General features: G+C 39.6%; 7 protein-coding genes across 16 annotated transcripts; 4 read left to right on the top strand and 3 right to left on the bottom strand.

Annotated features, from left to right (window-relative positions):
• Positions 1–227: 227 nt before the first annotated feature.
• On the top strand, positions 228–4,632 carry hsc70 (heat shock cognate 70). Its single transcript, XM_058647029.1, has 9 exons — positions 228–336; positions 1,495–1,699; positions 1,860–2,065; positions 2,267–2,419; positions 2,495–3,050; positions 3,197–3,399; positions 3,502–3,700; positions 3,795–4,027; positions 4,174–4,632. Exons 2-9 carry the CDS (start codon positions 1,495–1,497, stop codon positions 4,366–4,368), a joined length of 1,950 nt encoding a protein of 649 aa, XP_058503012.1. The 5' UTR covers positions 228–336; the 3' UTR covers positions 4,369–4,632.
• A 1,006-nt stretch (positions 4,633–5,638) lies between these two features.
• LOC131470953 (chymotrypsin-like protease CTRL-1) lies at positions 5,639–8,668 on the top strand. The gene is made up of 7 exons (XM_058647063.1): positions 5,639–5,726; positions 5,912–6,015; positions 6,139–6,218; positions 6,316–6,397; positions 7,395–7,575; positions 7,741–7,871; positions 8,394–8,668. The coding sequence occupies exons 1-7, from the start codon at positions 5,681–5,683 to the stop codon at positions 8,553–8,555; spliced, it is 786 nt and encodes a 261-aa protein (XP_058503046.1). The 5' UTR covers positions 5,639–5,680; the 3' UTR covers positions 8,556–8,668.
• A 60-nt stretch (positions 8,669–8,728) lies between these two features.
• LOC131470946 (chemerin-like receptor 1) lies at positions 8,729–10,620 on the top strand. 2 transcript variants are annotated; one of them, XM_058647049.1, is made up of 3 exons: positions 8,729–9,171; positions 9,296–9,359; positions 9,548–10,620. In XM_058647049.1, exons 1-3 carry the CDS (start codon positions 9,169–9,171, stop codon positions 10,618–10,620), a joined length of 1,140 nt encoding a protein of 379 aa, XP_058503032.1. In that variant the 5' UTR covers positions 8,729–9,168. The 2 variants fall into 2 exon arrangements, with proteins under 2 accessions (XP_058503032.1, XP_058503033.1); XM_058647050.1 differs by lacking the exon at positions 9,296–9,359.
• Positions 10,621–10,796: 176 nt separating this feature from the next.
• lin37 (lin-37 DREAM MuvB core complex component) lies at positions 10,797–14,883 on the bottom strand. 4 transcript variants are annotated; one of them, XM_058647065.1, is made up of 9 exons: positions 14,748–14,883; positions 14,449–14,524; positions 14,314–14,364; positions 13,957–13,992; positions 13,651–13,736; positions 13,336–13,496; positions 12,433–12,576; positions 12,241–12,314; positions 10,797–11,637 (listed from the first exon to the last, which is right to left on the bottom strand). In XM_058647065.1, the coding sequence occupies exons 1-9, from the start codon at positions 14,779–14,781 to the stop codon at positions 11,550–11,552; spliced, it is 750 nt and encodes a 249-aa protein (XP_058503048.1). In that variant the 5' UTR covers positions 14,782–14,883; the 3' UTR covers positions 10,797–11,549. The 4 variants fall into 4 exon arrangements, with proteins under 4 accessions (XP_058503048.1, XP_058503050.1, XP_058503049.1 ...); XM_058647067.1 differs by having other exon boundaries at positions 12,445–12,576; XM_058647066.1 differs by having other exon boundaries at positions 13,963–13,992.
• proser3 (proline and serine rich 3) lies at positions 14,796–20,431 on the top strand. 6 transcript variants are annotated; one of them, XM_058647021.1, is made up of 15 exons: positions 14,796–14,894; positions 15,164–15,309; positions 15,589–15,695; positions 15,772–15,880; positions 16,245–16,519; positions 16,721–16,872; positions 16,990–17,102; positions 17,675–17,760; positions 17,837–17,970; positions 18,134–18,372; positions 18,470–18,996; positions 19,066–19,258; positions 19,623–19,794; positions 20,092–20,173; positions 20,282–20,431. In XM_058647021.1, the coding sequence occupies exons 3-15, from the start codon at positions 15,685–15,687 to the stop codon at positions 20,331–20,333; spliced, it is 2,145 nt and encodes a 714-aa protein (XP_058503004.1). In that variant the 5' UTR covers positions 14,796–14,894; positions 15,164–15,309; positions 15,589–15,684; the 3' UTR covers positions 20,334–20,431. The 6 variants fall into 6 exon arrangements, with proteins under 6 accessions (XP_058503004.1, XP_058503005.1, XP_058503006.1 ...); XM_058647022.1 differs by lacking the exon at positions 15,164–15,309 and having other exon boundaries at positions 14,804–14,894; XM_058647023.1 differs by lacking the exon at positions 14,796–14,894 and having other exon boundaries at positions 15,270–15,288.
• A 45-nt stretch (positions 20,432–20,476) lies between these two features.
• On the bottom strand, positions 20,477–21,978 carry hspb6 (heat shock protein, alpha-crystallin-related, b6). The gene is made up of 4 exons (XM_058647075.1): positions 21,822–21,978; positions 21,590–21,747; positions 21,032–21,154; positions 20,477–20,930 (listed from the first exon to the last, which is right to left on the bottom strand). The coding sequence occupies exons 2-4, from the start codon at positions 21,743–21,745 to the stop codon at positions 20,772–20,774; spliced, it is 438 nt and encodes a 145-aa protein (XP_058503058.1). The 5' UTR covers positions 21,746–21,747; positions 21,822–21,978; the 3' UTR covers positions 20,477–20,771.
• A 1,108-nt stretch (positions 21,979–23,086) lies between these two features.
• Positions 23,087–25,657, bottom strand: psenen (presenilin enhancer, gamma-secretase subunit). Its single transcript, XM_058647076.1, has 4 exons — positions 25,522–25,657; positions 25,087–25,175; positions 24,207–24,311; positions 23,087–23,480 (listed from the first exon to the last, which is right to left on the bottom strand). The coding sequence occupies exons 2-4, from the start codon at positions 25,145–25,147 to the stop codon at positions 23,341–23,343; spliced, it is 306 nt and encodes a 101-aa protein (XP_058503059.1). The 5' UTR covers positions 25,148–25,175; positions 25,522–25,657; the 3' UTR covers positions 23,087–23,340.
• Positions 25,658–26,338: the final 681 nt, after the last annotated feature.

Raw genomic sequence — 26,338 nt, 5'->3', positions numbered from 1 at the left:
CCATAATTGGGCTTTTGTTTTTTGTTGTTCAACTAGCAAAAGAGGTACAGCAGTAACACGATTAATTTCCAGGAAATCCTGGCAACGAGGAGAAACATGGGCCTAGAACTTTCCTTGGTGGAGTCACCTGACACTCAAATGAGCTGTCCTACAGTTCTCTATATACACCGTGGATCAGAGGCACTCGTTCTCTTAGTCCGCCTGCCAGGAGAGGGAAAGGAGTGCTGGAGAGGAGATTAAACGCTGGGTGTTGTGTGCAGGGCAAAAAAAAATTTAAAATACAAATCACCACTTTTACTCAGTAAACTCAAGTTTTGAACATCTGACAGAAACAAGGTAACAACCTTCCATAAGAGGCATTGCATCCGGTTTGGCTTCTTAGTCTGTCTTGCTTGCTGCTTAACTATCACACATGATAATTATTCCTACATAAGTAAGCCTTGCATGGTTTCTGTCAAACAATGGTATGCCAAGCTGAAGCAGAAACATTTTGTCTAAAATGTTTTCCTATTTTACAACACAGACACACTTGTTTCCTCATGAATGCCTCAACTAGAACAAATTAGGGAATTTCATTAACTCCAGTATACAGGCCATGATACTGTTAGATGCATGTTTGTTTTTTTTTTAGCACATTTCGCAAGTTTCAGATGTGAGTGAGCAAGCAGTGAAGCAACAGTGCTCTTGCAACTTTTCCTGGTCTCTGTTATGCAACTAGATGGCCAGCGACATTTCAATAACTTTTTCTAGTTACAGCAGTTCAGCAAAATTAGTTTACTGCCTCCAGTCATGAAAGGTTTGACAAAATATACTGCAAGATGTCTCGAATCTATGCCACAGAGCAGTGGTTTTCTGCAAAACAGCCATAGGAAGTGGTAACAAGAGCCGGTTGTTGAGTTGATGAAACCTGTCTGTCACTGCACCTCAAAGCTGTAGAGTTGTGTGGGTATTTTTGGTTATTAAGTTATTTGTCTGAAATGGAGCTGGGCACATTTTGCCCTCTAGTCAATGAAAAATGATCAGTGAATTGGTTGCCCTCCCATTCATTGCCATGTAGATAAGCTGATTCTTTTAATAGAAACTGTAAGCTATTTGGAACCAGCTGTTGGAAAATAGACACAGATTACTATGTCAGGTTCAGTAACTGACTTTGCACTGGTCTGACTGACAGACTCAGTGGAGCTATGCTGCAGCGGGAGAGAAGCAGTGTGGAGATAGATTTAAATGACTGAGTGTTATAGAATGTCACTCCACCACTTGCTGAGCCATGCATTTGGATGAATGTGAATGACAGGCACACATTTGTAGACACATCTACAGTATAATAGGTGCATACATGTTTCGATTTATGCTACAGATAGACCAAAATACTTTTAAATTCCTTTGAATGGTGAAAACAACAATCACAAGCACAAATGCATTCACTATTCTGGAATAACGGTTCAAAGGGTCAGGGTTAGTAATTACTGACCTTGTTTTGTGTCTTGATCTAAGATGTCAAAAGGACCTGCGATAGGCATTGACCTGGGCACCACATATTCCTGTGTGGGCATCTTCCAGCATGGTAAAGTGGAAATCATTGCCAATGACCAAGGAAATAGGACCACGCCCAGCTATGTGGCCTTTACAGATACTGAGAGACTGATTGGTGATGCTGCCAAGAACCAGGTGGCTATGAACCCATCCAACACTGTATTTGGTGAGAACTGCTACACTGACACGACAGAAAATTAAAAATCCTTATCAAAACCCTTCTTACTTTCCTCACAGCACTGATAACTTATTATTTTGAACAAGAAAAGTCAGATCTGGTTACTAACTGTGTACTTAACATATTACATTGTTTTTTTTTTCTTTAGATGCTAAGCGTTTGATTGGCCGTAAGTTTGATGACCCTGTTGTGCAGTCAGACATGAAGTACTGGCCCTTCAAGGTTGTGAATGATGGATCCAAACCCAAAGTAGAGGTCGAATACAAGGGTGAGATCAAGACCTTCTTCGCTGAGGAAGTTTCCTCAATGGTCCTCACGAAGATGAAGGAGATCTCTGAAGCTTATCTTGGCAAGGTAACTGCTCTGTATTTATATAGCACGTTTCTAGTCTTCTAGTCTAGTCCTACAGTTTCGCCCTTCACCCATTCACTCACATTTTTTCTTTAGCACCTTGTGGCCTTTAGCCACACTTTACAACATGTTAAATGACACAAAGTAGATAAGCATCAATCCACAAATGCCATTTGCTGACTCAAATTTTTGTTACCTTTACAGCCTGTTACCAATGCAGTTGTCACAGTTCCTGCATACTTCAATGACTCCCAGCGTCAAGCCACTAAAGACGCTGGAACCATATCTGGGCTTAATGTGCTGCGCATCATCAACGAGCCCACTGCTGCAGCCATTGCTTATGGCCTGGACAAAAAGGTAACAAACACAATGAATGCAAATCCCAGCCTATTTAATAATGTCTTTGTTGCCATTTTGTACCGTTTGTTTTAGGTTGGTGGTGAACGTAATGTCCTTATCTTTGACCTTGGAGGTGGTACTTTTGATGTGTCGATCCTGACAATTGAGGATGGCATCTTTGAGGTCAAGTCTACAGCCGGTGACACTCACTTGGGTGGTGAGGACTTCGATAACCGCATGGTTAACCACTTCATTGCTGAGTTCAAGCGCAAGTTCAAAAAGGAAATCAACAACAATAAGCGAGCTGTCCGTCGTCTGCGCACAGCATGTGAGCGTGCCAAGCGAACCCTCTCCAGCAGCACCCAGGCCAGCATTGAGATTGATTCACTCTACGAAGGAGCAGATTTTTACACTTCTATTACCAGGGCCCGTTTTGAAGAGCTAAATGCAGACCTTTTCCGTGGAACGCTTGAGCCTGTGGAGAAGGCCCTGAGGGATGCCAAGATGGACAAGAGCCAGGTCCATGACATTGTCCTGGTTGGTGGCTCTACACGTATCCCCAAGATTCAAAAGCTACTGCAGGACTTCTTCAATGGCCGCGATCTCAACAAGAGCATCAACCCTGATGAGGCCGTGGCCTATGGCGCAGGTAAACGTCTCCACCATATTTAATTAAACTGCATACTTCTTTTCACGCCTTTTTAAATATAACTTTTAAACCATTCAATTGCAATAAAGTGGTTACATTTTTAGACATCATGCTATAAGGTTTCACCATTTGGCAACTATTTATAGCTGTGCAGGCAGCCATCTTGGCTGGTGATAAGTCTGAGAATGTACAGGACCTGCTCCTGCTGGATGTGACACCCCTGTCCCTGGGAATTGAGACCGCTGGAGGCGTGATGACTGTCCTTATCAAAAGAAACACCACCATCCCCACAAAGCAAACCCAGACCTTTACCACCTATTCTGACAACCAACCTGGTGTACTCATTCAGGTACAACCCTGAAATTACAGTTCACCCATTGCCCCAGTTTAGGATAATTATTCCAGAAACTATCCACTGGTGTATGAAAATCTGATGTAAATACTCTTTTAGGTTTATGAGGGTGAGAGAGCCATGACCAAGGACAATAATATTCTGGGCAAGTTTGAGCTGACTGGTATTCCACCTGCTCCAAGAGGGGTCCCACAGATCGAGGTTACCTTTGACATAGATGCCAATGGCATTCTCAATGTGTCTGCAGTGGACAAAAGCACCGGGAAGGAGAACAAGATCACCATCACCAATGACAAAGGTACACTAGACAACCATATTGAAAACTATGATGGAGCAATGGTGAAGCTAAATAAGACAGTGGGTACCGAGCTTTGTATTCTATTTTCATGTAGGGCGGCTGAGCAAGGAAGACATTGAGCGCATGGTACAGGAAGCTGAGCAGTTCAAGTCTGAGGATGAGGCCCAGAGAGAGAAGGTTACCGCCAAGAACTCCCTGGAGTCTCTGGCCTTCAACATGAAGAGCACTATGGATGATGAGAAGCTTAAAGACAAGATCAGTCCTGAGGACAAAAAGGCAATTGTGGACAAATGCACTGAGGTCATTGCCTGGCTGGACAAGAACCAGGTAAAACCATAACTCATGATGGACGTTCCTCACTGACTCAAATTGTAAAAGCAAAGATTTGTTTTGCGTAAACACCATCCCACACTTTCCTATGACAAGATTTATTATGTTGTCACTATTAAGTCTTTCTTCCTCCTGTTTGCTAGATGGCAGAGAAGGATGAGTATGAACACCAGCAGAAGGAACTAGAAAAAGTGTGCAACCCCATCATCTCAAAGCTATACCAGGGAGGGATGGAAGGAGGGATGCCAGGTGGGATGCCTGGAGGAATGCCAGGTGGTTTTCCTGGTGGAGCTGGAGGTGGCTCCTCCGCTGGCCCAACTATCGAGGAGGTCGACTAAACACTGCTGACGGTGTTTTTACCTCAGATCCCAACACACACACACTGGCTGTCTTGAGAGTTCATGTTCACCAGATATATGGCCAAATTAAATACTTGCTACAATATTTAACCAGCAACTGAACCACTGACTCTTGCAGACATTTGCAATATCTAGACCCATCAGTCCTCTCTCTGATTAAGCTAATTTACATTATAGCTTTCCATCTGTGACATGTGAACATTAAATGAATAAAGTTTACCAATGGGATTCTGATTTAAACAATTGCACTGTGTGTATCTGTTGATTTGTGTTTTAAAGTAAGTGCAATGCATGTGCGATTAACTCATATGGCACAGTTACAACTTGCAATGACAAGTGCAAATAAAATTGGTTTCAGTACAGACCACAAAGTGTTTTGATCATTATCAGTTTTCCTGTATATTACTTGCTGCAATAACAGGAAATATCTGCCTCAAAACAAAAAAGTTAAACTTTATTTCTATATATTTCTACAACCTCTAAAAACATATCCTGTTTTGTTGATGTATGGAGATAAAGGAAGAAGGTCAGAAGGTTGTTTGTGACCATGCAAGATTTTTCCCTCACTGCTTGCACATCAATAGTATTGAGAGAGACCATAAACACACTCCGATACTTGTTGGTGTATACAGAGAGTAGCACATGCCATATCTTGGGAAAAACACTTGTTTTTTTTTTTGTTAATCATGTATTTGGGCCTCAGGCTGTGGAGTTCCTTCTATCAAGCCCCAAGTGGGTGGATACAACAAGATTGTGAATGGAGAGACTGCTGTGTCCGGGTCTTGATCATTATCAGTTTTCCTGTATATTATCTTGCTGCAATAACAGGAAATATCAGCTTCAAAACAAAAAAGTTAAACTTTATTTCTATATATTTCTACAACCTCTAAAAACATATCCTGTTTTGTTGATGTATGGAGATATTGAACAAGGGCTTGTTCAATCTATTCCCAACATTAAAATTCAAAAACATTTTTTTGTCAGAGTAATAACAAGGGCTGTGTCGTTCATCTAACCAGTGGAATAATTACGCAACCATTTGTTTGCTAAAAGTCATGAACTAAGTGCACAAAAATAGACAGACGCAAGCATAAAACGAAATAGATGAATGTTTCCGTCGCAAATCATCTCAGTTGCTTATCACCAGATGTTCTCTTCCCTGGCCTATCGCATCTGTTGGGTGGTTTGGGAGGGTGGAGGGGCTTCAGACTTCACAGTGTTAGGTACAGGTATAAAAGTCAGTGTCCCACACAGCTAAGACAAGAGGACGGGAATTGTGACAGAGACAACCATGTTCTTGCTCATTAGTTGTTTTGCCCTTGTGGCGTCTGCTCTGGGTGAGTGACTACTGCATTCATCTGTCAGTAGGTTGTTTGTGACCATGCAAGATTTTTCCCTCACTGCTTGCACATCAATAGTATTTAGAGAGACCATAAACACACTCCGATACTTGTTGGTGTATACAGAGAGTAGCACATGCCATATCTATGTTTTTTTTGTTAATCATGTATTTGGGCCTCAGGCTGTGGAGTTCCTTCTATCAAGCCCCAAGTGGGTGGATACAACAAGATTGTGAACGGAGTGACTGCTGTGTCCGGGTCCTGGCCTTGGCAGGTTTCACTTCAGGTAAACTAAGAGATACATAATCCACACTTACTGCCACTGTAGTTTCACTATTAGATGATGTATTTTAAATAACAAAAAAGTGGGATCTGTAAAGGATAGTTAATGATGCATTCTTACTCTTAGGATGGCGGAGGATTCCACTTCTGTGGAGGATCTTTGATCAACCAGAACTGGGTCGTCACTGCCGCTCATTGCCGCGTGTCGTAAGTGACTTTGTGTCCAAAATTCACCACATGACACAAATCTTACTATCACCACCACATCTGCAATAATTCTTCTGTCTGATCGTACACTTCACAGTCCTAGAAACCACCGTGTTATCCTGGGAGAACATGATCGTCAGTCTGGCAGTGAGCCCATTCAGGTCAAGTCCATTTCCAGGGTAAGCTGACACACCTTCTTTCCTGATTGAGTGACATGCTGGTAAGGTGTGCAAATTCAATTCAATTTTATTTGTATAGCGCCAAATCATAACATACACTGTACATAGACAACATCAAGGACAGCAGAGAAACCCAACAGTTCACACAATGAGCAAGCACTAGGCATCAGTGGAGAGAAGAAACTCCTTCTTAACAGGAAGAACTCTCTGACAACCAGGCTCAGAGATGTGCAGTCATCTGCCTCGACCGGTTGGGGTGAAAGGAAAATGGGGGACAGTATACGAGTTTATACAGTCAATGATGACATGTTTATAGCAATACAATGTAATTTATATCAGCAGCAGAGAGTGTTGATAAAAATTATACTGATATCGACTTTTAATTATAGCATAATAATAATGGCGATGATATGTATGATAGTAATAGCCTCGAAAACAGGATCTGGATTCTGCAACCTGCAAGATGAGGATACAGAGAGAGAGAGAGAGGAAAGGAAGGAAAAACACAAACTAGGGAGAGAAAGAACAAGGTTAATGACATATAAAAAGTCATATTCATACATTACATTACATGTCATTTAGCAGACGTTTTACCCAAAGACGACTTACAAGGGAATTGAGTACAACCTGCCAGGGGTGGAGTTGATCTTGCGACCATGAAGTCTTTTCACACAGGGTCTTAACCACAGGTGGTCTTAACCACTGAGCCACTCCACCCCCTCATGTTCTCTCATACCCTGAGTGTGAGAGAGTGAGTGTGAGTGCACCACAGTAAATTCCCCCAGCAGTCTCGGTCTACAGCAGCATAACTAAGAAATGGTCCAGGTTTCCCTGAACCAGCTCTATCAAAAAGGAAAATTTTAAGTCTAACTTTAAATACAGAGAGAATGTCCGCCTCCCGAACTGTCATTGGGAGATGGTTCCACAGAAGAGGAGCCTGGTAACTGAAGGCATCCGATAACATTTGCTTATGTTCTCTGCCCACCTCTTCATCCAGGCCATCAGCCACCCCTATTACAACTCCCAGAACTTCAACAATGACATCACTCTCCTGAAGCTGTCCTCCCCAGTGCAGATGACATCCCGCGTATCCCCAGTTTGCCTGGCCTCCTCCAGCACCAACATCCCATCTGGCACCTCATGTGTCACCACTGGGTGGGGCAAAACTGGCCAGACCTGTGAGTGAACAAACACTTTTTAAGTCTTACAAACAGGATTCATTTACACATACATAAACGTATACATGTGTCTAATTAGACAACAGTCACTTAACCTTTTCAAGAAAGTTGCAAACAATATGCATATTGCACCCAGCCTCATCTCTGTTTCCTATCCTTCCACAGCAAGCCCCCGTTACCTCCAGCAGACTTCCCTGCCTCTGCTCAGCCCTGCTCAGTGCAAGCAGTACTGGGGTTATAACAGAATCTCTGATGCCATGATCTGTGCAGGTGCCTCTGGTGTGTCCTCCTGTCAGGTAACAACCATTTCAAAGCCTGAAATACACAATTCTAGACATTCCACATTACTAATACCTATATATTAATACATTACTAATACTTATACTTGTACTATAACAATATCCTGATTAGATATTACTTTGCAAACACATCCTTTTCAAGCTATTACCTCATAATCAATAAATGGAATATACAGTAGATGAGTTGGGGAAAAGTATATTCTCGGAAAAATATTCTGACTCAACAATGATCTTCCACACATTTCCTATTAATGCAATTAGAAGCTAATGGCAGCCCAGGCCATTTCCTGTAAGAAGCCCCATTAAAGGTCCCATGTGTAGCTTCTATTATCAAAAACTGTGTCATTTCTATTACCTCCCCCCTCAATGTGGTCTAAATGTGGTAGACATTAATGTATAATGTGGTAGACATTAATGTATAATGTCTGCACAATGACCACAGGTTATGCACTTCAACTTTAATGCAACATTATCGAGATTTTGAAAGTCAATTAAAAAAATTGTATTTTCTCATTTCAGGGCGACTCTGGTGGGCCCTTGGTTTGTCAGAACAGTGGAGCTTGGTCCCTGGTGGGTATTGTGTCCTGGGGTACCTCTAACTGCAATGTGCGTACCCCTGCTGTGTATGCCCGTGTGTCCTACCTGCGTGGGTGGATCGACCAGATTATTGCTTCCAACTAACTCCTATCATCCAACACTTCAGCTCCTCACCATGATCACAGCATCAATATTAACATGTGCAAGGATGTTAGTATTATGGTTACCATGCAACAAATAAAGCTTGTTAAAAGAAACCGGCTGTGTATGTGTGAGCCCGAAACCTTTTGTTATTTTTATTTTTTTTTAACCTTTATTTAACCAGAAAAATCCCATTTCAAGAATCTCTTTTTCAAGGGAGTCCGGGCCAAGACAGGCAGCAGCCAATACGAAGCACTCAACAGTTACACAGTTAAAACACAAGCAGAAAACAAAAGAAAAGAATCCAGATTAAATTCACAAGCGCATTATGAAAAACAAGCGCATGTTGAGTCGGCCCCAAGAACTCTCTGTTTGGATTTGAAAGCGTTCAATGAAATTAACTCAGTTTCCGGTCCTGCACCAGACATTAATGTCTTCGACTGACTAACCCCCCTCCCCCCCCCAAAACAAAGCAGCAACAGTTTCATTGGTTGCTGCCATCCTAAAAAGGAGAAGTGCACAGCGAGTGAGAATGAGCATCAGCAGAGCCAGAGAGAAATCAGCAGACATCATCAAGTATTAAGACAGACTTTCACAGCACGAGAAAAAAAAACTGATGGTAAGATATAAATATATATATCTTCATTTAATTGCATTACAAGAGGCACTGTGACACTGTTTGTGGTTAAACTATACTATACTAAAGTACTACAGTATTTACACACATTACTTTTGTTTAATAGACCATATTTTCTTCTTCTATCCGAATGGACACTGATGTTTCTTTGGTTGATTTTAGAGATAAAGGTGAAGTATTGCTACAAAGTCTACTACTATACTGTGAACATTTTTTTTAAAATAGCATATGTTGTTTTTATATAATCTGTTTAACAAAGAAGTTGTAGTCTTATAAAAGTTTTTTTGTTTTCTCAGTGTTGAAGTAACAAATGTATTTATTAACATTTCTTTTTTTTGGGGTGGGTGGGGTCAACCAGGTAATATCATGCCTAATTCAAGTTCATCTTGGGTGGACAAGGTTGCCACATGCATGCCCACAGTCTGTGCGGTCATCTACTCTGTGATATTTATGGTCGGGACTGTCGGCAATGGTTTGGTCATCTATGTGACAGGCTGCAGAATGAAGAAATCAGTCAACTCAGTTTGGTTTTTCAACTTGGCCCTGGCTGACTTCATCTTTACGTCCTTCCTGATTTTCTTGATCATCTCATCATCTCAGGGGTACCGCTGGAATTTCGGGGATTTCATGTGCAAGCTCAACACTTTTGTTAGTGTGATCAGCATGTTTACCAGCATCTTCCTACTAATGGCCATAAGTGTGGACCGTTGCCTGTCCATCTGTGTGGTGGTATGGGCACAAAACAAACGCACTGTTGTCAAGGCTCAGTTGACTGTGACCATCATCTGGGTAGCTGCTGCACTCTGCAGCATCCCATATACCTATTTCCGTGAAGTTATTGTCATTAACGTCACGGAAGATGAGAAGATAACCTACTGTACTTATAAGAAAGGGACACCGACATTGTTCCTGGAGACTTTTCGATTAGTTGTGGGATTCGTCGTCCCATTTCTGGTAATATGTGTCTCCTATACGGCCATATTTGTTCGCACACGGCGTCTGCAGAGGACAAGGACACATAGATCTTACAAAGTTGTTCTGTCAATCATTTTTGCATTTTTTTTCTGTTGGTTGCCCTTCCATATTGTACTCTTTATAGGGCAAAATATGGGACACTCAAAGTATATAACTTTTATTGGAGGTCCAGTAGTTATGATGCTAGCTTTCACCAACAGCTGCCTGAATCCCTTCCTGTATGTTTTCATGTGTCATGAATTCCAGAGGAAGCTCAAACAGTCTGTTTGTTTTGTCCTGGAGAGTGCCCTAGCAGAGGACTTCTTGGTGTCCTCTCGCTCCTTGTCCTCACACCTCTCGATTTCCCGGAGCTCACATTCTGCTGCATCAGTGCACGAAAGGAGGGGGACAGACACTTCCTTGAAGTTAATAGAAAACAAAGAGCCACCAGGAGCGAAAACTCCGAGCACAGGATGAAACTTAGCCTTAAATAATCGTTTGTTACTTCTATTTCATCTGCTAAAACTTTCATATTATTTTACTGGTACATGTAGTGATTTTAAGTTGATCCAAATGTGTATGCAATCAGGTGGAACTGTTAGTAGAAGTGTGCTTTTGCTGCTGTAATATTAAAGTCAAGTGAAAATCAAGTATACATTTAAATGACCTTTTACTGTCAGATGTGCATGTGTTACAAATGTTGTCATGTTATCTGTATTGTCCATTGCAGCATCTATATTGCCAGTCAATTTCCAGGGTAATAAATAGTTTGTCAACATGGCATTCACTTCCTTTTTCTTCAGAATGGCAGTTCTTCCAAAACCTCTTACACATTCCACCATTGAATGTGTTTTAAATAAAACTGTAATACTTGGCCCTCTTAAACACAAAATGTGATCGCAGCCTCATTTACAGATTGACCACTTGCTTTGTTGGTTAAAGCTGCATTTATGCACTTTAAAGAACGAGCGCTAATGTTACCTGCTCTGTTCCACTCTTGTGGTTTGACTAAGTGTCCCGAAGATGAACTGCTTCTAGTGAATCTTACTCTATCTTCATAGCCACAAATGTGCAGAAACAAGGAAACCATAATGGACTTTAAGGAGTCTTTTCATTTTTGCTCAAAACCACTACTAATGAGCAAGTTAATTTATTCAGACATATGTGAAGGATGATAATGACAAACTCTAATTCATTATTGCACAAGCAATAGTGCAAGAATGAAATAACATCCATCAAAAGAATTCTGTATTGCATAAAGTCCATTTAGGTCTCCAGGATTAGTTAATGCTTTCCTACAAGGCAGAATGCTCAGGGTCGGTGGCAGGTGTGTTCAGACACAGTCTTTTGTTATGACTCCATTGCAGTTGCATTGAGTCTGTGGTGAAGCACTACACGTAGGCTGATTAGTGATCATACAGGTCTTTCATCTCCTTAAGGATCTTGATACTCTCACTGTATCTCAACTGGTTCTTGGTAGAGCACTCCTTCCATCTGTGAAAAAAAGAAAATGAACAAGGTGTAAACTTGTCAGACATACAGGCTTTTTTGTGGTTTGTCACAGGTTACTAAGGTTGCATTCAAATTTACTAAATCATGACCAAACTTCTTAACAGTATCCATTCATATTTGTCGTTGAGCGTAAATGATTGTTACAGTTCTTTAATGATCAATATTTAAGATATACTGTAGTGCATCTCATACTGAGACATTTCCTGTTTCTAGTTTTAAAGAATGCACACCCTCATCTTATATGCTTAAAATGATCTTGAACACTGCTACCCACTTCATCTCTAAAGTTAAGAAAGAATAGATGTTTTTTTTTCATGATTCAGGGGGTATAGGGAAGATGGATGAAAAGATAACTTATATTCAGTTTGATCAAAGTATTGTTACAAGCGAAGAAATGCATGCAAAACTATTTTAAATTTTACTCCTCTTCAAAACAGATCAATTAGAATGTTACCCTAAAGCAACAAATAACACACAGTATATCAAGGGTATAGCCATACTCTTAAGGTGTGATTTATATAGCAAACAAAATCAAAATGAATGCATCTCAGCAAAGCAAATGAAACAACAAAAAACAAAACATACTTGTGCCTTATCTTTTTCCAGCGTTCCATGTGGTCACATAAGAGAGAGTCCGATACAGAAACAGAATCAGAAGACTGTAGCGAGAGAGAAAGAGAAAAAACAACAAATCTTTGTTATTGTTCATCATAATGAGAGATGAGTATGTTCTAATATCACAATGTTAGTGAACCAAATAAAAATTGCCATGCCCACATTATACAGAACCTTGGTAGCAGTGGGCTTTTCTGTCTGTGGGATCCTAAGATTGACAGCTTCGCCAGAAGAGCTGATTGGACAGGGGGCTGGAGGAGGGAGTCTGTACACAATCTGATCTTTACCATTGATCATGTCTGTGACCTGGCAAAACAATACGATGGAACAGCTTTAAGAACATAGCACAACAACGTCTTTAGAACATGAGAGATTATTTTAAGTTAATTTTATACTTCTTTCTAATCAAAATTAATAAATTAAAAATTTAATTTAATTTTTTTTTCAAAAAAAAATGCTTGGTTGTCTTTTTTTTTTTATAAAGATGTCCTGATCTCTCAAGTATCAGATCAGAGCATGTGAGCATTTTTTAAACTGATTGGACATTGGCAACACCACCAATCACCTCTCTCCCAACTTTGACTTCAGCTGCAAATATTTTCACATGCTCCAGCTGTTCACTACTTTAATAGAGAGGGGGTCCATGATGTAGCACAGCTATAGACTGCAGCAGGGCTTCATTTTGACACACACTCTTTACTGAAGATCAAACAGGGGGCTGATGCGCTTGGGTTTAAGAAAGTTGGGTTTAAAAAACCTGCTGTGGAAATCACACGAGGGAATGATATGTAGCAATGTGATGTAACACGGTCTTAAGTGGCCAGAAAAGGTGATAAATATCATTATAGCATATGGCCAGTAGATGACCCTAGGCTTCTATGCATGTAGTAATTGGAGTTGTTGGCTGAATTAGAGTCAGCTGGATATAAGATAAAGTGTCTGCACCTGTTTAGGAAAATCAGAGGATATCAAAAATACATATGCCACTGACTTTATCGCATATAGTTTGAGTGTTCGGCAAATTGTGGCTTTATTTAGGTTTCATCAAACATCTTGTGGCCTCACCTCTTCCTCTACCATGCTGTGGGGGGGACTGGGGGAAGGAGCTGGCTCTCGAACAGAGGGATTGTTTCTCATCCAGGCACGACAGATAGGATACAATGGGGTGCTGGTGTGGAACTGAGCCAGATCCACACTGCGATCAAACAACTTGATAATGTAAGCATCTAACAAATGGAAAAAGACAAAGAACAGCAAGAAAAAGTAAGAATTACTAGACCTCAGGCTATTACATTTGTCACACAGTAACTGTGCGACAAATTTGAGAGATTCAACAGTGGAATTGTTTTCTATTATTTTCATTATTTGCACTAAGTTTACTTTGTTTATGCTGATTGCTCTCTGGTATGCCCTCGTCCATCTCTTTTCGCTTCTTCCTCCTGTGCTGTGGAAATCGAGCTGAAGGTCTGAAAACAAGAGTCAAGACATAGAGATGTCAAAGCAATAACCAAATGTACACTTGTTATAGCTTCTAGAATTGTTTTCAATTAATCTTTTACTGTGTGCATGCCAACAACTTGTCAGTTTAAAAAGATACAATCACTCACAAAGCATCAATGCTTGATTTTATTAAAGACCAAAAAGATGTGCGAGTTACAGCATCAACTAAAACTGAAAAAAACATACACTTGCCTTTTTCCAGCAGATGATGGAGACAGATCCCTGGTGAGAGCAAGTAAAATGCAATATCATAAGAAAAACATGTTTTTCAGTCAAATTAAAATGCAAGTTAAGTATGAATCATCAGCTATTTGTCTGTCATACTGAATATCTTTTATTTGTGGGAAAACAGGACATTGTCATTTAGAGGTCCGGACAATACTGATTGACATTTTACACAATGTCCTGCATTATATGGACAAAATAATTCAAATAAATTACCAATATATTGATAATGAAAATAAGTTGCAGCCTTTATATATGTGACTTAACGGCTGAAACCATGGAGTAGGTGTAACTGAAATATTAATTATTGCTCCTTACTTGTTAAGGGAGTCCACTGAATTTTTCCCAGTGTCACCATCATTTTGCTCCCTGTACAAAAAACAGTGAAACTGAATGAACTTGTAGGCAATAAGGCTGCCAGTTATAAATAATAATATAGTTATTTTTTCTGACCTTTCGTTATCACTCTTCTCAACAAGTCCCTTTAACACTGCATCCAATCTGCTGCGAGCACCAACCACCTCCACATCTGCAGAAGAGATAATCCATGTGTACAAATATAGTAATGCCCAACTAAACCCACTGCACGTCGTTTGTACAGTATATAGTAGATGTTACTACCAAAGTAAATATGAAATGTGAATATAACAACAGTTAGCACTGGGTTACGTCACGCAAATGTTTGGATAGAAGTAACCTTATCACAGAGTTGATTGTTGTTGTTTTTTTAAGGGGTGGGGGGGACGTCTTACCTGGCCTCTCAGTCTTGATCTTTACGTGGTGCATTATCTCCACCGCACGGAAGATCAAAATATTAAACACACGCTAGAAAAGCGTTCACCGCCAGGAGCCAGACCACTGCACAGCGTCTGCAGTGACTTGTTACTGACTTTACAAATGTAATGTATGGATATTATAAATAGCCTTCTTACTAATATTGACGTTAGCTAGCAAGCTAGGTGTGGTTAGTATAACAACAGAAGTAATCTAATGTAATCCTTATATTCCTATTACAACGATTAGTTGGCTGTTAGCTCGTCATATATGTACTGATATGTTGATACAGAGTAGTCTTTGTCTTGTTTTTTTTTATCGTACAACTGCACTTGCTAGCTCAAATAATCGCTGCTAACTTAGCTTGTTTTCGACGGTCGCGTATGATTTGCAGACGTTCCTCTTCCGCGCGCTGCCCGTTTCCCGGTCACTGATTGGCACACGTGCTGCAAGGAACATACACGTGATTGGTTAAATGTCCTGTCAATCATCTTAGACTCGGAGCCTATTGGTTTTGGAGTAAGTAACGACAACAGCAGAGTGAGTGACTCTCTTCTGGTTTCATCGATAGTAAATATCTTTTTTGTCGAATAGCAAAACATTAATGAAAGAAAATTACCTTTTGGATGATGTGGTCTTTGAAACGCCCTCGTGTACAGGTTATTTTGTTATACCGTGAATCATTAGTGTTGTACTGGCTTTTAAATCCATGGTAACCTTCTTTTGTGGCCAAAACATTACAACGAATACTTTGATGCATCATGTGGTATTTGGCTCTGCTGTGAGTCCAAAGTAATATATGTATTTATACCGATCCAGCTAATACCCGGAGCAAGAACTATCCGTCATTTCACTGAAACAACCTCGACCGTGCTTTGTACTATTATGACCCACCCGTGACTGTCAGAAGTGGCGATGAAATCCAGGTAAGATATAAAGAGCTTTTTTTTTCATCGTAACTAAAACCGAAGTTGTAGTTGGTCACATGTGTTATTATTGCAGTGGTCCCGTGTTCACCAACCAGAACCCTTTCCAGCCAGCTCCCAGAGTGGGGAAGTCACACTACCATCCATCCTGCAACCAGTCCTTGTCAAAAAAGAAGAAAAAGACGGTAGGATTATTTACAGCAGTGTTGTAGTACTCATTATTCATGTATTCATGCGTCATCAGCTCCATTCATATTTGGAAGTTGGAGATGATGACTTGGATTTTTTCATTAAAAAGACAGGTATTATTTTTTAAATAATTCGGCATAAGAAATTGCTATATTGATAATGAAGTAGTATTTAATTTGTGGCAAAGGGCAGATTCATTTGCTCTCCAGGTATTGTAGTGTGCACATTTCACACATGCAAACTCAACTCAACCTTGCTGACTTGGACTCAGACTCAAAAAGTTTTTTGGTGACTCTGAACACTGGGAACACTGATTTTAATGCTGCTTTTCTTCCTACAATTTCTTTTGTTCTTTTGCAGACATTGAGTCCTGTGCGTTTAAACCAGAGACCCAGTCCACGGAAACACACTCTAGACCCAGTGAGCCAACAGAAGTCTGACAAATGTGATCTCAGTTTAGCCATTGCAGATGGGCAACCTGTTTTTTCTGAATCCTGGCCTTCCACTGATAGTGGAACTTCTCCTTCCATCACTGCAACCACATCTGACATGGAGACACACAAACAGACTGCAAGAGCAGGGAGCTCAACACTGTCCTCTGAGCCAGGAGATCAGCAGGATTCAATGCTGGCAAAGTATGTTTTAGTTTCATAGTGTATGCATGCAGTTATCCTAAAAAGAACTGTAACCTTTTCCAAAGTGAAAAATGGTATAATACCCTATAAGTCCTGACAGAACCTTAAAGATAACTGTGTTGTGAAGACAAAAGAAACTGTTTCTTTTATTTAACTATACGAAATTAATCTTGTAACCAGCACTGACCTTTGGTCTTCCAGATACATTGAGCGTTTTCGCCACGGTCGACCACAGAGTCGAGAGGATCGCCAGCAGATGGCTTCTGCTTTTGGAGAGGAGCAGCTGCCTTTTTGGTGGAAGTCATCCTCATCTTTGCCCACCAGTTCAACACCAAATAAAATGGCGGACATAGGTATATTTTGATATATTTTTGTATTTTAATGTATGAATAATTTATTTTTTATCAGGTTCTAAATTCAGATTGCAGTTGCAAACTTTCTTCCTCGGAGTAATCCTATCCTCTGAACAGATCAGGTCATCCTGCCTCTGAGAGAAGAACACGTGCCTGCCTTTTTTAGTCCAGCTGGACAGCGTCATCGTGACAGATCTCCTTCTGCATGCAGTGGATCTCCTTGTGTGAGTGTGAGTCTATTGGCCTCCTCTACTCCATAGAGTTCATATGTACACTTTTAGTAAGAATTATAACTCACCAGCAAATATCTTGTATAATTGCTTAAAAAGTAAGGCAACCTACTATTTTGTCTGTGTCTTGTGTTGTTTTAATATTAGTACTGGGTTATACTAGTTATTATGTCTCTCCATAATGACTTTGTCTGCAAGAGAGAAACATCTCTCCAACTAAGCGTGCAAATAAACTTTAGCATTTCACTGCCACACCACGTGTCCATTTGGAAACCTCTGTGTTTACAATAATGCCTTGTAATCTTTGATGCTGCCTTGTTTGACACATTTATGGTTCTTTCAGTCTGCTCATATTTCAAAGTGAACCCTCACAATATTATAAAAGACCACTGTTGAATTTATAAGTTTTGAATTTTTTTTTTTTTTTTAACTGGACTTTTTCAATCAAATGTTACAAATGTATTTACTTAGTTGTAATTGTTTATACATTTTGTTGTGAATGCTATTAATATTGAGACATAATGAGCAAAACTGTGGCTTATAGAACTTTCTGCCTTGTCTTTGTTTTACAGGGTTTGTCTGACACGTTCCAGGTTGAGTTTGATGACACAGAGATCATAAATCTTCAAGAGAGGGCCAGCAGACTTCTGTTGAGGGGGTATGAAGCCAATTTAATTAAATGACTGATAAATGAATCCCTTGAATTGTAAATAATTGTGTTTTCCACTTCACAGTGAATGCACTTTGAGTGATGGATCTGTCCGTGTCAGCTCAGAAGGCCTGGGGTGCTCAGATTTCTCTCCTACTGTCAGTGTAGATGAACCGGTGCGAAGACCTTTCATGCCTGGTCTCATAAAATCTACTGCTGGTGAGTAGCAAACTGTTTGTTGACATTTTCTTCCACTGTAACCAGCACAGGGCAATTCCTCCTTCTCAAAGTCCTCCTCCTTATGTAACTTTTATCATGATGGTATTTTAAAATGTAATCTTGTGCCAATGTTATTGTTCATTGTGTTGATTAACGTTTACAGCAAAGGCCAGCTCAAACTCTGTTCAATCTGAGTCGTCACAAAAGCATGTTTTTCCTTCTTTGGGGCTCCCCACTCGCCCTGAGGAGGACATCTTGTTCCAGTGGCGTTTAAGGAGAAAGATGGAGCAGGCCACAAAGTGGTCTCAAACCCTGCAACACTCCCATCGTCATAACACCTTTAGCCTGCAGCCTTCCAGTTTACTCCATCCCTCACCTGGTGAATTGGGACAGCTGTACAAGGTTGGGTTAATGGTATTTATTTTCATATGTTTTGATAATGGTCTTAATATACATTTTAGATTTAATTTCTCTGTCCTTATTTTTGTGTCATTTGCAGGAACACCCAAGTACTCAATGTCCTGAATTCTCACTGAAAGATATTCATCCACACATCACTGCTCACCAGCCAAATGACAAAGAAGCCCTCAGTTCATCTCGCCTTGCCTCAGGTCCAAGTCCCCCCCCTGCATTTGTTGTCTCTGGCTCTTCTGTGTCTCAACACCAGGCTCTTGCTCATGTTCCAGCCCACATGCATTTACTCTGTGATGTCTTGCCCTGTTCCATCCACTTGTCTCATGCTAGCACACAACAAAACATTTCACAGGATTTAGATGAATTCCATACCAAAGTTGTAAGTAAAAAGACCCAGGTCCCTGATGACCAAATTGATTTCTTCACTGAAGAACCAATTCGTGAATGCATGTCTTCCTCAACACATGCTTCATCTGGAGCTGTAGAGAAAGAGTGGCCTCTTCGAAACAAAAGGTCTGAGAACAACAAGAAGGAGAAAGCTCAGGGAAAAGAGTTGCAGAGGAATAAGGGGACAACAACGTCGTCCATCAGAAAGCAAAAGAAACCATCAAGGTGAATGAAGGAAAGAAACACACACTTTACGAAATTCAAGTCTGAATGCTTAATATAGATGTGTTGCAGATATACTGTGGATGAGGAGCACGCTGATGGCCCTAACTTAATAAAGAGGAGTTCATCACAACAGAGACCCCCAAAAAATGCAGTGCTATTGGAAGAGATGCAGCAACAGGAGCAAAACCAAGGGTTTTCCAGCAGGAGCTGTACTGGTGATCATGCAACACCACGTTCTCCTGTTCACAGTGCCTTAGCACAGGTCAGCACATACACACGCTGCAAAGGTTCTTCCAACGGTTGTCAAGTCGTTTTCTTTCTTGGTCGCTATGCAGTTCTATTAAACCAAGAGCCTTGAGCCAGTTAGGTTGTCAGCTTTGGCCCCAATAATTTTTAATGTTCATAATTATAAAAACATTCTTGCATTTCTTTTCATTCCTATCCATGTCAGAATACCATATTGTATTTAGGTCTTAAAATCTGACATTACTCTGCATGCTGCATATATATATATATATATATATATATATATATATATATCTATATATATCTATGTTGTGATAATCTAATGTTGGTTATTTTAAATATGTATTAACCAGTAGGGTGTTCTTATTGGACATTGACAGGTAGTTTCAGAGGTACTCTTCCCTACTGTGGATTCACCTCCTTCTCGAAGATCCCCCAGCTCTTTGGTTTCTCCCCCTCGCCCTGTCTCTGCACCTCAACATGCCACAGTTCCTCAGTGTAAAACGCATAAATCTGTGAAGGTCATCTCTCAGCTGCTGCAGGAGGCTGAAGGTGAGCTGAATGGAGCAGAGAGCACCAACCTTTACCCTGTAGTGAATTGTTGAGATCATATTCTGAACTATGAATAGCTTCCATTCCCTGCATTCCCAGCAGAAAACCCCTCAGAAGGTCTTACATATTTGTTGTACATGCTGCCTGTAAGTGTAGGTGATAACATGTGTTGCCATTGTAGGTTTCAACACTTAAACAATAACATATACTGTAGTCTTGGTCTAATATCAATGCTGGTCATTCATCAGCAACTGTCTTATTTGCTGCTCAATTCTTTTAAATGATTTTCTTTTCCAGATTCAGATGAAAAGGAGTTTGAAGATGACACTTTATTACAGGTGCTACGTAAACAAAGAAAATGGGTAAAGGAGCAGATCAGGTAAAAAATAAATAATAAATTTGGTGCTTATAATCCTTTTCGTCATATCAACATAGCACCAAAAATTCATGATGAATACCTAATTGTCTGCTAAATGTTTCTTTTTAGGGAAGTGGAATGTATGTTGACAGAATTCTTGGATGAGCAACATGTGACTTGAACATTGATGCAGTCATTTTTTAATTTTTTATAAAATAAAGTTTATTTGTATTTTTTTTTAAGAAATACAGTAGTTCCACATTAAAATGTTTGGAGATACATATGTGTACTTAATTTATCACAATTACAATTACTCATGCAGTACATTTTACAAAAGTGGCAAAAAAAAGAAGCAGCAGGTTGATATGTGAACACAGAATATTTACAAATGTCTGGTTCCTTTAAACATTTTTGTAAGATTGATGAGTAAAAGCAGAGCCGTATACAGTATACAAATGTCTGAGAACAGGGAATATTAGGATGTGCCAGGAACACAACAAATGACTTGTTTTGGCACATGCCGAGTGTTGATGTGACTGGAGGAGCTTGCAGTTATTTCTGTTACATTCATTGTCATATAAGGTGAAGATTGGTAGAGTGATGATTTGACGGTACGCGATTAGGTTAGGGATCTGGAGTTCTGACTTTGCAGCATTGGTGCAGATATGATAAGGATTCCATTTGGAGAGACCACTGACTGTAAAGCCATGGTGTCCACTCCTTTTGGGATTCGGTAGCGGCGGTTAAACTGCCTCGTGGTAACTCCTGGACCATCCTTCTAACAAAGTAAACAGAGCAATACAGTTTTAGAAGATACTGCACTTCATAGCTATTGTAAATAAAGAAACTAAATGAGAAGGTTCCTCCTAGAATACCAACCTTTCTTTCTTCATGCTTTCCTTGTACTTCTACAAAGTCCCCAATCACTTTAACAATTAAATCCTCTGGGTTGAAGTGCTTTACATCAACTTGAACTGTAAATCCAGTGTCGTCACAATTTACCTGCCAACATAAGTAAAACATACTATGTATTAAAATAACCAAGTGTCCCATTTGTCACCATTCGGTTAAAATATTGTATATATAATTTAACTGCTGCTACCTGGGATCTTAATCTGTAGGTGTGGTTGGAAAAATAACTTTAAGTAAGGATGTTGCTTAACCAGAAAATACATGAAACATTTGCAGTTTTAAAATAAAGAAAATAATTAAAAAAAACAATTGCACAACCCTGACTCTCTTAAACCTGGAGTGAAACCCTAATTAATGTTACTGGTAAAACCTGTTTTGTGTTGCCCAATATATGCTGTAAAAAAAGGCCCATTACACGTTATATTAGTTAAACAGCTTCCTTATATATAAGACCAACACAGAATCACAGAGCCTAGATTAAAATGTTCTTTTTAAATGTCTGCCATTAAAAATAAATAGACGTACCTCTGCTGTACTTAAATGATCACTCTCTGGGATCAGTAACTTTGGGGACCAGTTACATTGTCCATAAGTCCCACTCAGCCGGGGAATGAGAGGTGGTATAACCTTCTCCCATGGGATACCTTCAGCTGGCAGAGTGGGTGGCAGGATGAAGTCCATTTCTAATCAGTAGAAATTAGAAAAGTAGTGACTTCACGGCAGCTGATGCTTAAAAACCTGCCAGACAAACACTTACCTCCACTTGAAATCCCCTGATCCAAATAAATGTAAGAGAGAAGAGACAAAAGACAGACAGTCCTTGCTGGATGCTTGTTACGTCCTGAGTGGGATGAGCTGGTGCGTGTCTCTGACTGACTCTATGCTCCCCTCCTACTGTTTGCCGGATGTGGCTGACTGTTGTGGTGTATTTTATACCAGAATTACATAATGACTTTGGAATCCATAGTGGGGCACCTTGCTTCAGCCATGCTATGCACCAGTCAGCACCAACATGTTTACCCTTGGGTGTTCACGCAGGGCCATAAGAGTGTATTGTTCGGTCAGCGGTGCAGCTGTTGCTGGCTTACCGTCTTTTAAAGAGTTTATAAGCGTTAGTGTGTATCTGTAATTAGTGTGCAGTTTATTCTGAAGGCAGTGATGTTGTGTCACTGTTGTGTCATGTATCAGACATGTTACGGATTATATGCCTCAGGTTGGTCGTCAAGGAGGCTCCATCCCAAAATAAGTTCAAAGGATGGTGTTGTTGACCCTTGTGAGCCGATGTCAGACGGACAGTGACAGCAGGGGCGTCCAACACATGCTAGAGAACGTGTGCAACCAATAAACCCCTTTCCCCTCATCACTCACTGTCTGTATTGGAAGATGTGTTGATTACAAGCACAAGTCCTGCACTCTCTGAGTGCTTTCTCTAAGTACTGATGTTTAATATAAGATCATATTGTAATGTTAATAACAGCACATCATAGCAAAAGTTAAAATAAAAAAATAGCAATATATTTGGCCGGTAGTTGCCATTTTTTGGAAACACAAGTAATATACAACACTCAGGAGACAATACACCATGTCCATGAAAGGACTCCTGTATTTACCTCCCATAAATCAATTTCATTGTCCTACTCTCTACTTCATAACAGGCACTGTACGTGCTGATCTGTCTTGCTCCTGGCACATGCCAGTGAAGTGAGCAGTTGCGTGGCACGCACATGTTCACCCTGTCAATAATGTGGAACCTGTCACTTAAGCTTTGACGGGGAAACTAAAAATGGCACTGATAATGTTATGACTCATGTATGAGGATAGGGAAGAGAGGACATTTGAGGGGATCAAGTTATTGAGTTTCACAACAGGCGCCGATGATTATGCAGACATTACGAGACCTCTGTAACAATGCAAAACATTAGGAATATATATAGAGAGGAAAAGCTAACCGATAAGTCAGAGGGATAAACTTGTATGACAATCTGAACCGTCATGGGAGCAAACAGCATGTGGAGCAACAACTTGAGTGTGTAAAACGTTTTTATTGTTACACTTGTTTTTGGGAGAACAATCACAAATATTAACAAAACATTAGGAATAAAGAAAAAAAAAAAGTTAAGTATGCTAAACAAACTGGATGAAAACTGATTGCTCTGAACATCATTTTGTCACTGAATTAAGCCCCAGAAACTAGAACACTAAAATTGTTCTCTTTAGCTCGAGAAAGAAAAGTTTTGGTCCATTATAGTAGATTATGAGTTATTTGAAGAAACATCTCAAGGAATGCCCAGAGGAATGGTAAAGGAGAGGTTATCTCCCACTGCCCCCCACTGTGCTCTGTAGTGCTGGAAAATGGTAATCCATGTGGTGAGTACAGCTATCCATAACAGCAATCCCAGTGCTGACCGCTTCACATCTAGATAGAAGAAAAAGCAGGAGTTACACACAATGTATAAACTACACCCACATCTATCTTTTAAAACAGAAGAAGTTCAGAAAATTGCACACATACTGTTTGAAATTGTTTTACTGTAGCACAGTATGTATTCTAATCTGAAGTAATCACAATGAGAGGTTTAAAAAGGGGAAGTACATTCTAATATTAGACAGTATGAAAATATCTGAGGCACTCAAAAGGATGATGAGCTAAAATGCCTTTATTATTTCATGGCTATAGAATCATATCAACAATGTGTTTCAGCCATCAAGGCCTGTATTTGCCCTAATGCATCAATGTCTTGATGACTGAAATGTGTTGCTGTGTCTTTATTGTTGAAAATATCCTCAAAATAGCCTCAAATGTTTTCACATTGTCTAAGATTTTCTGAATCCCCAAACTGAAGAGCACCAGAGGGACATTATACCACAACCAAGTGACACTTCTTGTTTTTTTGTTTGTTTTTTTGTTTGTTTTTTTAACCAACTTCTGATATGTTTCAAATAGAAAGCTATCCACAATTTTCCTTACCATATTTGTATGGGAGAATTCTATTAAAAATACTGAATAAATAAATAACTATACGACTGTTATCATAAACATTTACCCATCCATTTGTCTTACTTGAAAACAAAACAAAAATGCTCACATTATGAAACAAATGTCTGATTTAATTATTTTTTATTGGAAATCATTCCTACTTACATGCTTTTATCTGATCCTGTTCAGTGTAAGTTGGCTTTACAAAGGCCTCCCGGAAAAACCAAACAACATTAACCAGCCATAGGAATGGGAGAAATGCAAAGCCACCTGGGGAAAATGAGGATTCAACAATCACACGACAACAATGCTGAATGTACTGTATATTATAAATAATTAGACTTTCTCATTTACTTTACAAAAGGCTCTTAGATACTCAAGCTGCACTCACAGCAACAAACATCAGAACAGATAGATATAGTACTGAGCATAAGTGTCAGGGCACACTATGTTGTTTTTATGTCTGTCAAACTTGGTGATCATTGATGTTTGGATTGGAGTGATGACTCTAAAAGTTGGACTTATACATTAGCAGGCTTTCAATGTGTATGTAAAGCGAACGCACGTCTTGAATAAGCCTACCATAATAAACCTTTTCAAACATGAAATAGTAGGACAAACACAGATTTTACCAGTTACATTAATTAAGGTTCCACAACATTAAGAGAGCCAGGATTGTGCTATTATTCAAGTGTAAGGGTAGGTCATGTTTCCTGTATTTTACAATCAGGTGGCAGAAAATAACTTTACTGTATGGTCATAGCACTGCTCGAACAACAAATATAATGGTGGCATAAGACTCTTGCACATAATGCAAAGACTGCACTGTAGATAGTGGCTGTTTTGATTGGCTTGGCTGGATAGTTGTTTTCAGGGGGCAATAAGATTTTATTTGGGTTTTTTTAATCAGTGCCTGCATAGGTTACAAAGCAGGACATACTGTATATCTGTGTTCTTGCATTTACCGCAGGTCATATAGCCATAACTTACATTGTGCAGCCATGGTTAGTGATCCTGACATTATTTACATTTAAAATATTCTCACCTAAATAATACTTTCTGCATAGGCCGAGTTTCTCCTCGTTGGGCAGTCGTTCCAGGTTCATTGTGCGCTTTCTTCTGGGTCCTAGAAATCTGAAAACAAAAAGAGCCAAAAAGGATGGTTCACTGAATAAGTCAGCTGCAGTGGTCTGACCATTCCTTAATTAAAAAACAAAGAGACCTAAAATCGTACGCATGAAACTGAGGCGATGAAACAGCCCTTTGGTGTTTGTTGTTAAGCCAGTTAGCTTTGTTGTCAGAGGAAATTCAAACACATCAAAACTGCTATGCTAACGTTAGCGTTGCGTTAGCTTAGCAGCGTAGCATTTGGGTGTTCCGATTGCTACAGGCAACAATGTCAGAAAATACATTCTGTTCCCAAGATAACAATGCGATGCGGTCCTTGACGATATAACGCGCAAATAATATGATAGTTTACCTGATGATTTAAAGTCAAAGCAGCTGAAAATCGTAAACATCCAACTGTATAGAAACAAAACACTTCCTTCTTCTTTCTCAAGCTGATTCTTTTTCGGCTTGCCGTTGCTCTTTTTCCTGGTAAGCACGTGCTCATATGTACTGCATACCGCCATCTAGTGTACCGGGAATTGTATTAACAAAATAGTGACGGTCCTTTTGAAGGCTAGTAGTTCTAATATGCATTGATTTTCTATTTTCACGTATTTTACATGCCTTTCCCCTCTCTTCCCCCTCCACCTTCCAGTTAATGCTTTGCAGAACATCTCATGTTGACAGATACTTTTGCATTATATAAAATAGTTCATGAGCTAATTAAGTCGAGACCCCTTAGTAATCAATATGAAATGTCATTAAAAACAACATTCACAACAACATTTCTACTCTAAAAGTGAATTGTATTTTTGTCAGGATCTAATTCTCGATGAGGAAAGATATTTTTCTAAAATTTCCCCTCTTCTTGGACTGAAAGTTACTACTGTACTGTAAGTACTGTAAATCCACACTATACAAATATTTACATTCCATTGCCATCTTAATGGCTTCCGAATTAATCAGTCCTTTTAATGTTTCATAATATATCATAATTTAATTTTAAACTATAGTTTTCTTTCTGATAAAGCAGTAATTCGTTTATTAAACATATATCTTGGAAGTTGATGGTTAACCCCTTCAAAATCATCTAAGGTGTTACCAAAATTACAGTAAAACAGTCAGATACGTTAGATTATATACAAATTTGCTCTAGTCAGAAAATAATTTTGAATGGTTCGCGGTAG

Source organism: Solea solea, chromosome 13 (assembly GCF_958295425.1).
Source record: "Solea solea chromosome 13, fSolSol10.1, whole genome shotgun sequence".
Taxonomy (NCBI): domain Eukaryota; kingdom Metazoa; phylum Chordata; class Actinopteri; order Pleuronectiformes; family Soleidae; genus Solea; species Solea solea.
Note: the sequence above shows the minus strand (reverse complement) of the source record. Positions and strands in the feature narration are given on the sequence as shown.

Bases quoted from the DNA above. Each gene is read 5' to 3' on its own strand.
- hsc70 (XM_058647029.1), top strand. From the start codon at position 1,495: ATGTCAAAAGGACCTGCGATAGGCATTGACCTGGGCACCACATATTCC. The intron at 3,051-3,196 runs GTAAACGTCTCC...AACTATTTATAG, and splicing joins GGCCGTGGCCTATGGCGCAG to CTGTGCAGGCAGCCATCTTG. The intron at 3,701-3,794 runs GTACACTAGACA...ATTTTCATGTAG, and splicing joins CACCATCACCAATGACAAAG to GGCGGCTGAGCAAGGAAGAC.
- LOC131470953 (XM_058647063.1), top strand. From the start codon at position 5,681: ATGTTCTTGCTCATTAGTTGTTTTGCCCTTGTGGCGTCTGCTCTGG. The intron at 6,398-7,394 runs GTAAGCTGACAC...CTCTTCATCCAG, and splicing joins AGGTCAAGTCCATTTCCAGG to GCCATCAGCCACCCCTATTA. The intron at 7,576-7,740 runs GTGAGTGAACAA...ATCCTTCCACAG, and splicing joins GGGCAAAACTGGCCAGACCT to CAAGCCCCCGTTACCTCCAG.
- LOC131470946 (XM_058647049.1), top strand. The intron at 9,360-9,547 runs GTGAAGTATTGC...GGGGTCAACCAG, and splicing joins GGTTGATTTTAGAGATAAAG to GTAATATCATGCCTAATTCA.
- lin37 (XM_058647065.1), bottom strand. From the start codon at position 14,781: ATGCACCACGTAAAGATCAAGACTGAGAGGCCAG. The intron at 14,525-14,747 runs GTAAGACGTCCC...TCTCTTCTGCAG, and splicing joins GATCAAGACTGAGAGGCCAG to ATGTGGAGGTGGTTGGTGCT. The intron at 13,737-13,956 runs GTATGTTTTTTT...TCTTGTTTTCAG, and splicing joins TCTGCTGGAAAAAGGCAAGT to ACCTTCAGCTCGATTTCCAC.
- proser3 (XM_058647021.1), top strand. The intron at 17,971-18,133 runs GTGAGTAGCAAA...TAACGTTTACAG, and splicing joins TCTCATAAAATCTACTGCTG to CAAAGGCCAGCTCAAACTCT. The intron at 20,174-20,281 runs GTAAAAAATAAA...GTTTCTTTTTAG, and splicing joins TGGGTAAAGGAGCAGATCAG to GGAAGTGGAATGTATGTTGA.
- hspb6 (XM_058647075.1), bottom strand. From the start codon at position 21,745: ATGGACTTCATCCTGCCACCCACTCTGCCAGCTGAAGGTATCCCATGG. The intron at 21,155-21,589 runs GTACGTCTATTT...TTATGTTGGCAG, and splicing joins ATCATTTAAGTACAGCAGAG to GTAAATTGTGACGACACTGG. The intron at 20,931-21,031 runs GTTGGTATTCTA...TTACTTTGTTAG, and splicing joins GAAAGCATGAAGAAAGAAAG to AAGGATGGTCCAGGAGTTAC.
- psenen (XM_058647076.1), bottom strand. From the start codon at position 25,147: ATGAACCTGGAACGACTGCCCAACGAGGAGAAACTCGGCCTATGCAGA. The intron at 24,312-25,086 runs GTGAGAATATTT...CATTTTCCCCAG, and splicing joins ATGCAGAAAGTATTATTTAG to GTGGCTTTGCATTTCTCCCA. The intron at 23,481-24,206 runs GTAAGTAGGAAT...TCTTCTATCTAG, and splicing joins ACAGGATCAGATAAAAGCAT to ATGTGAAGCGGTCAGCACTG.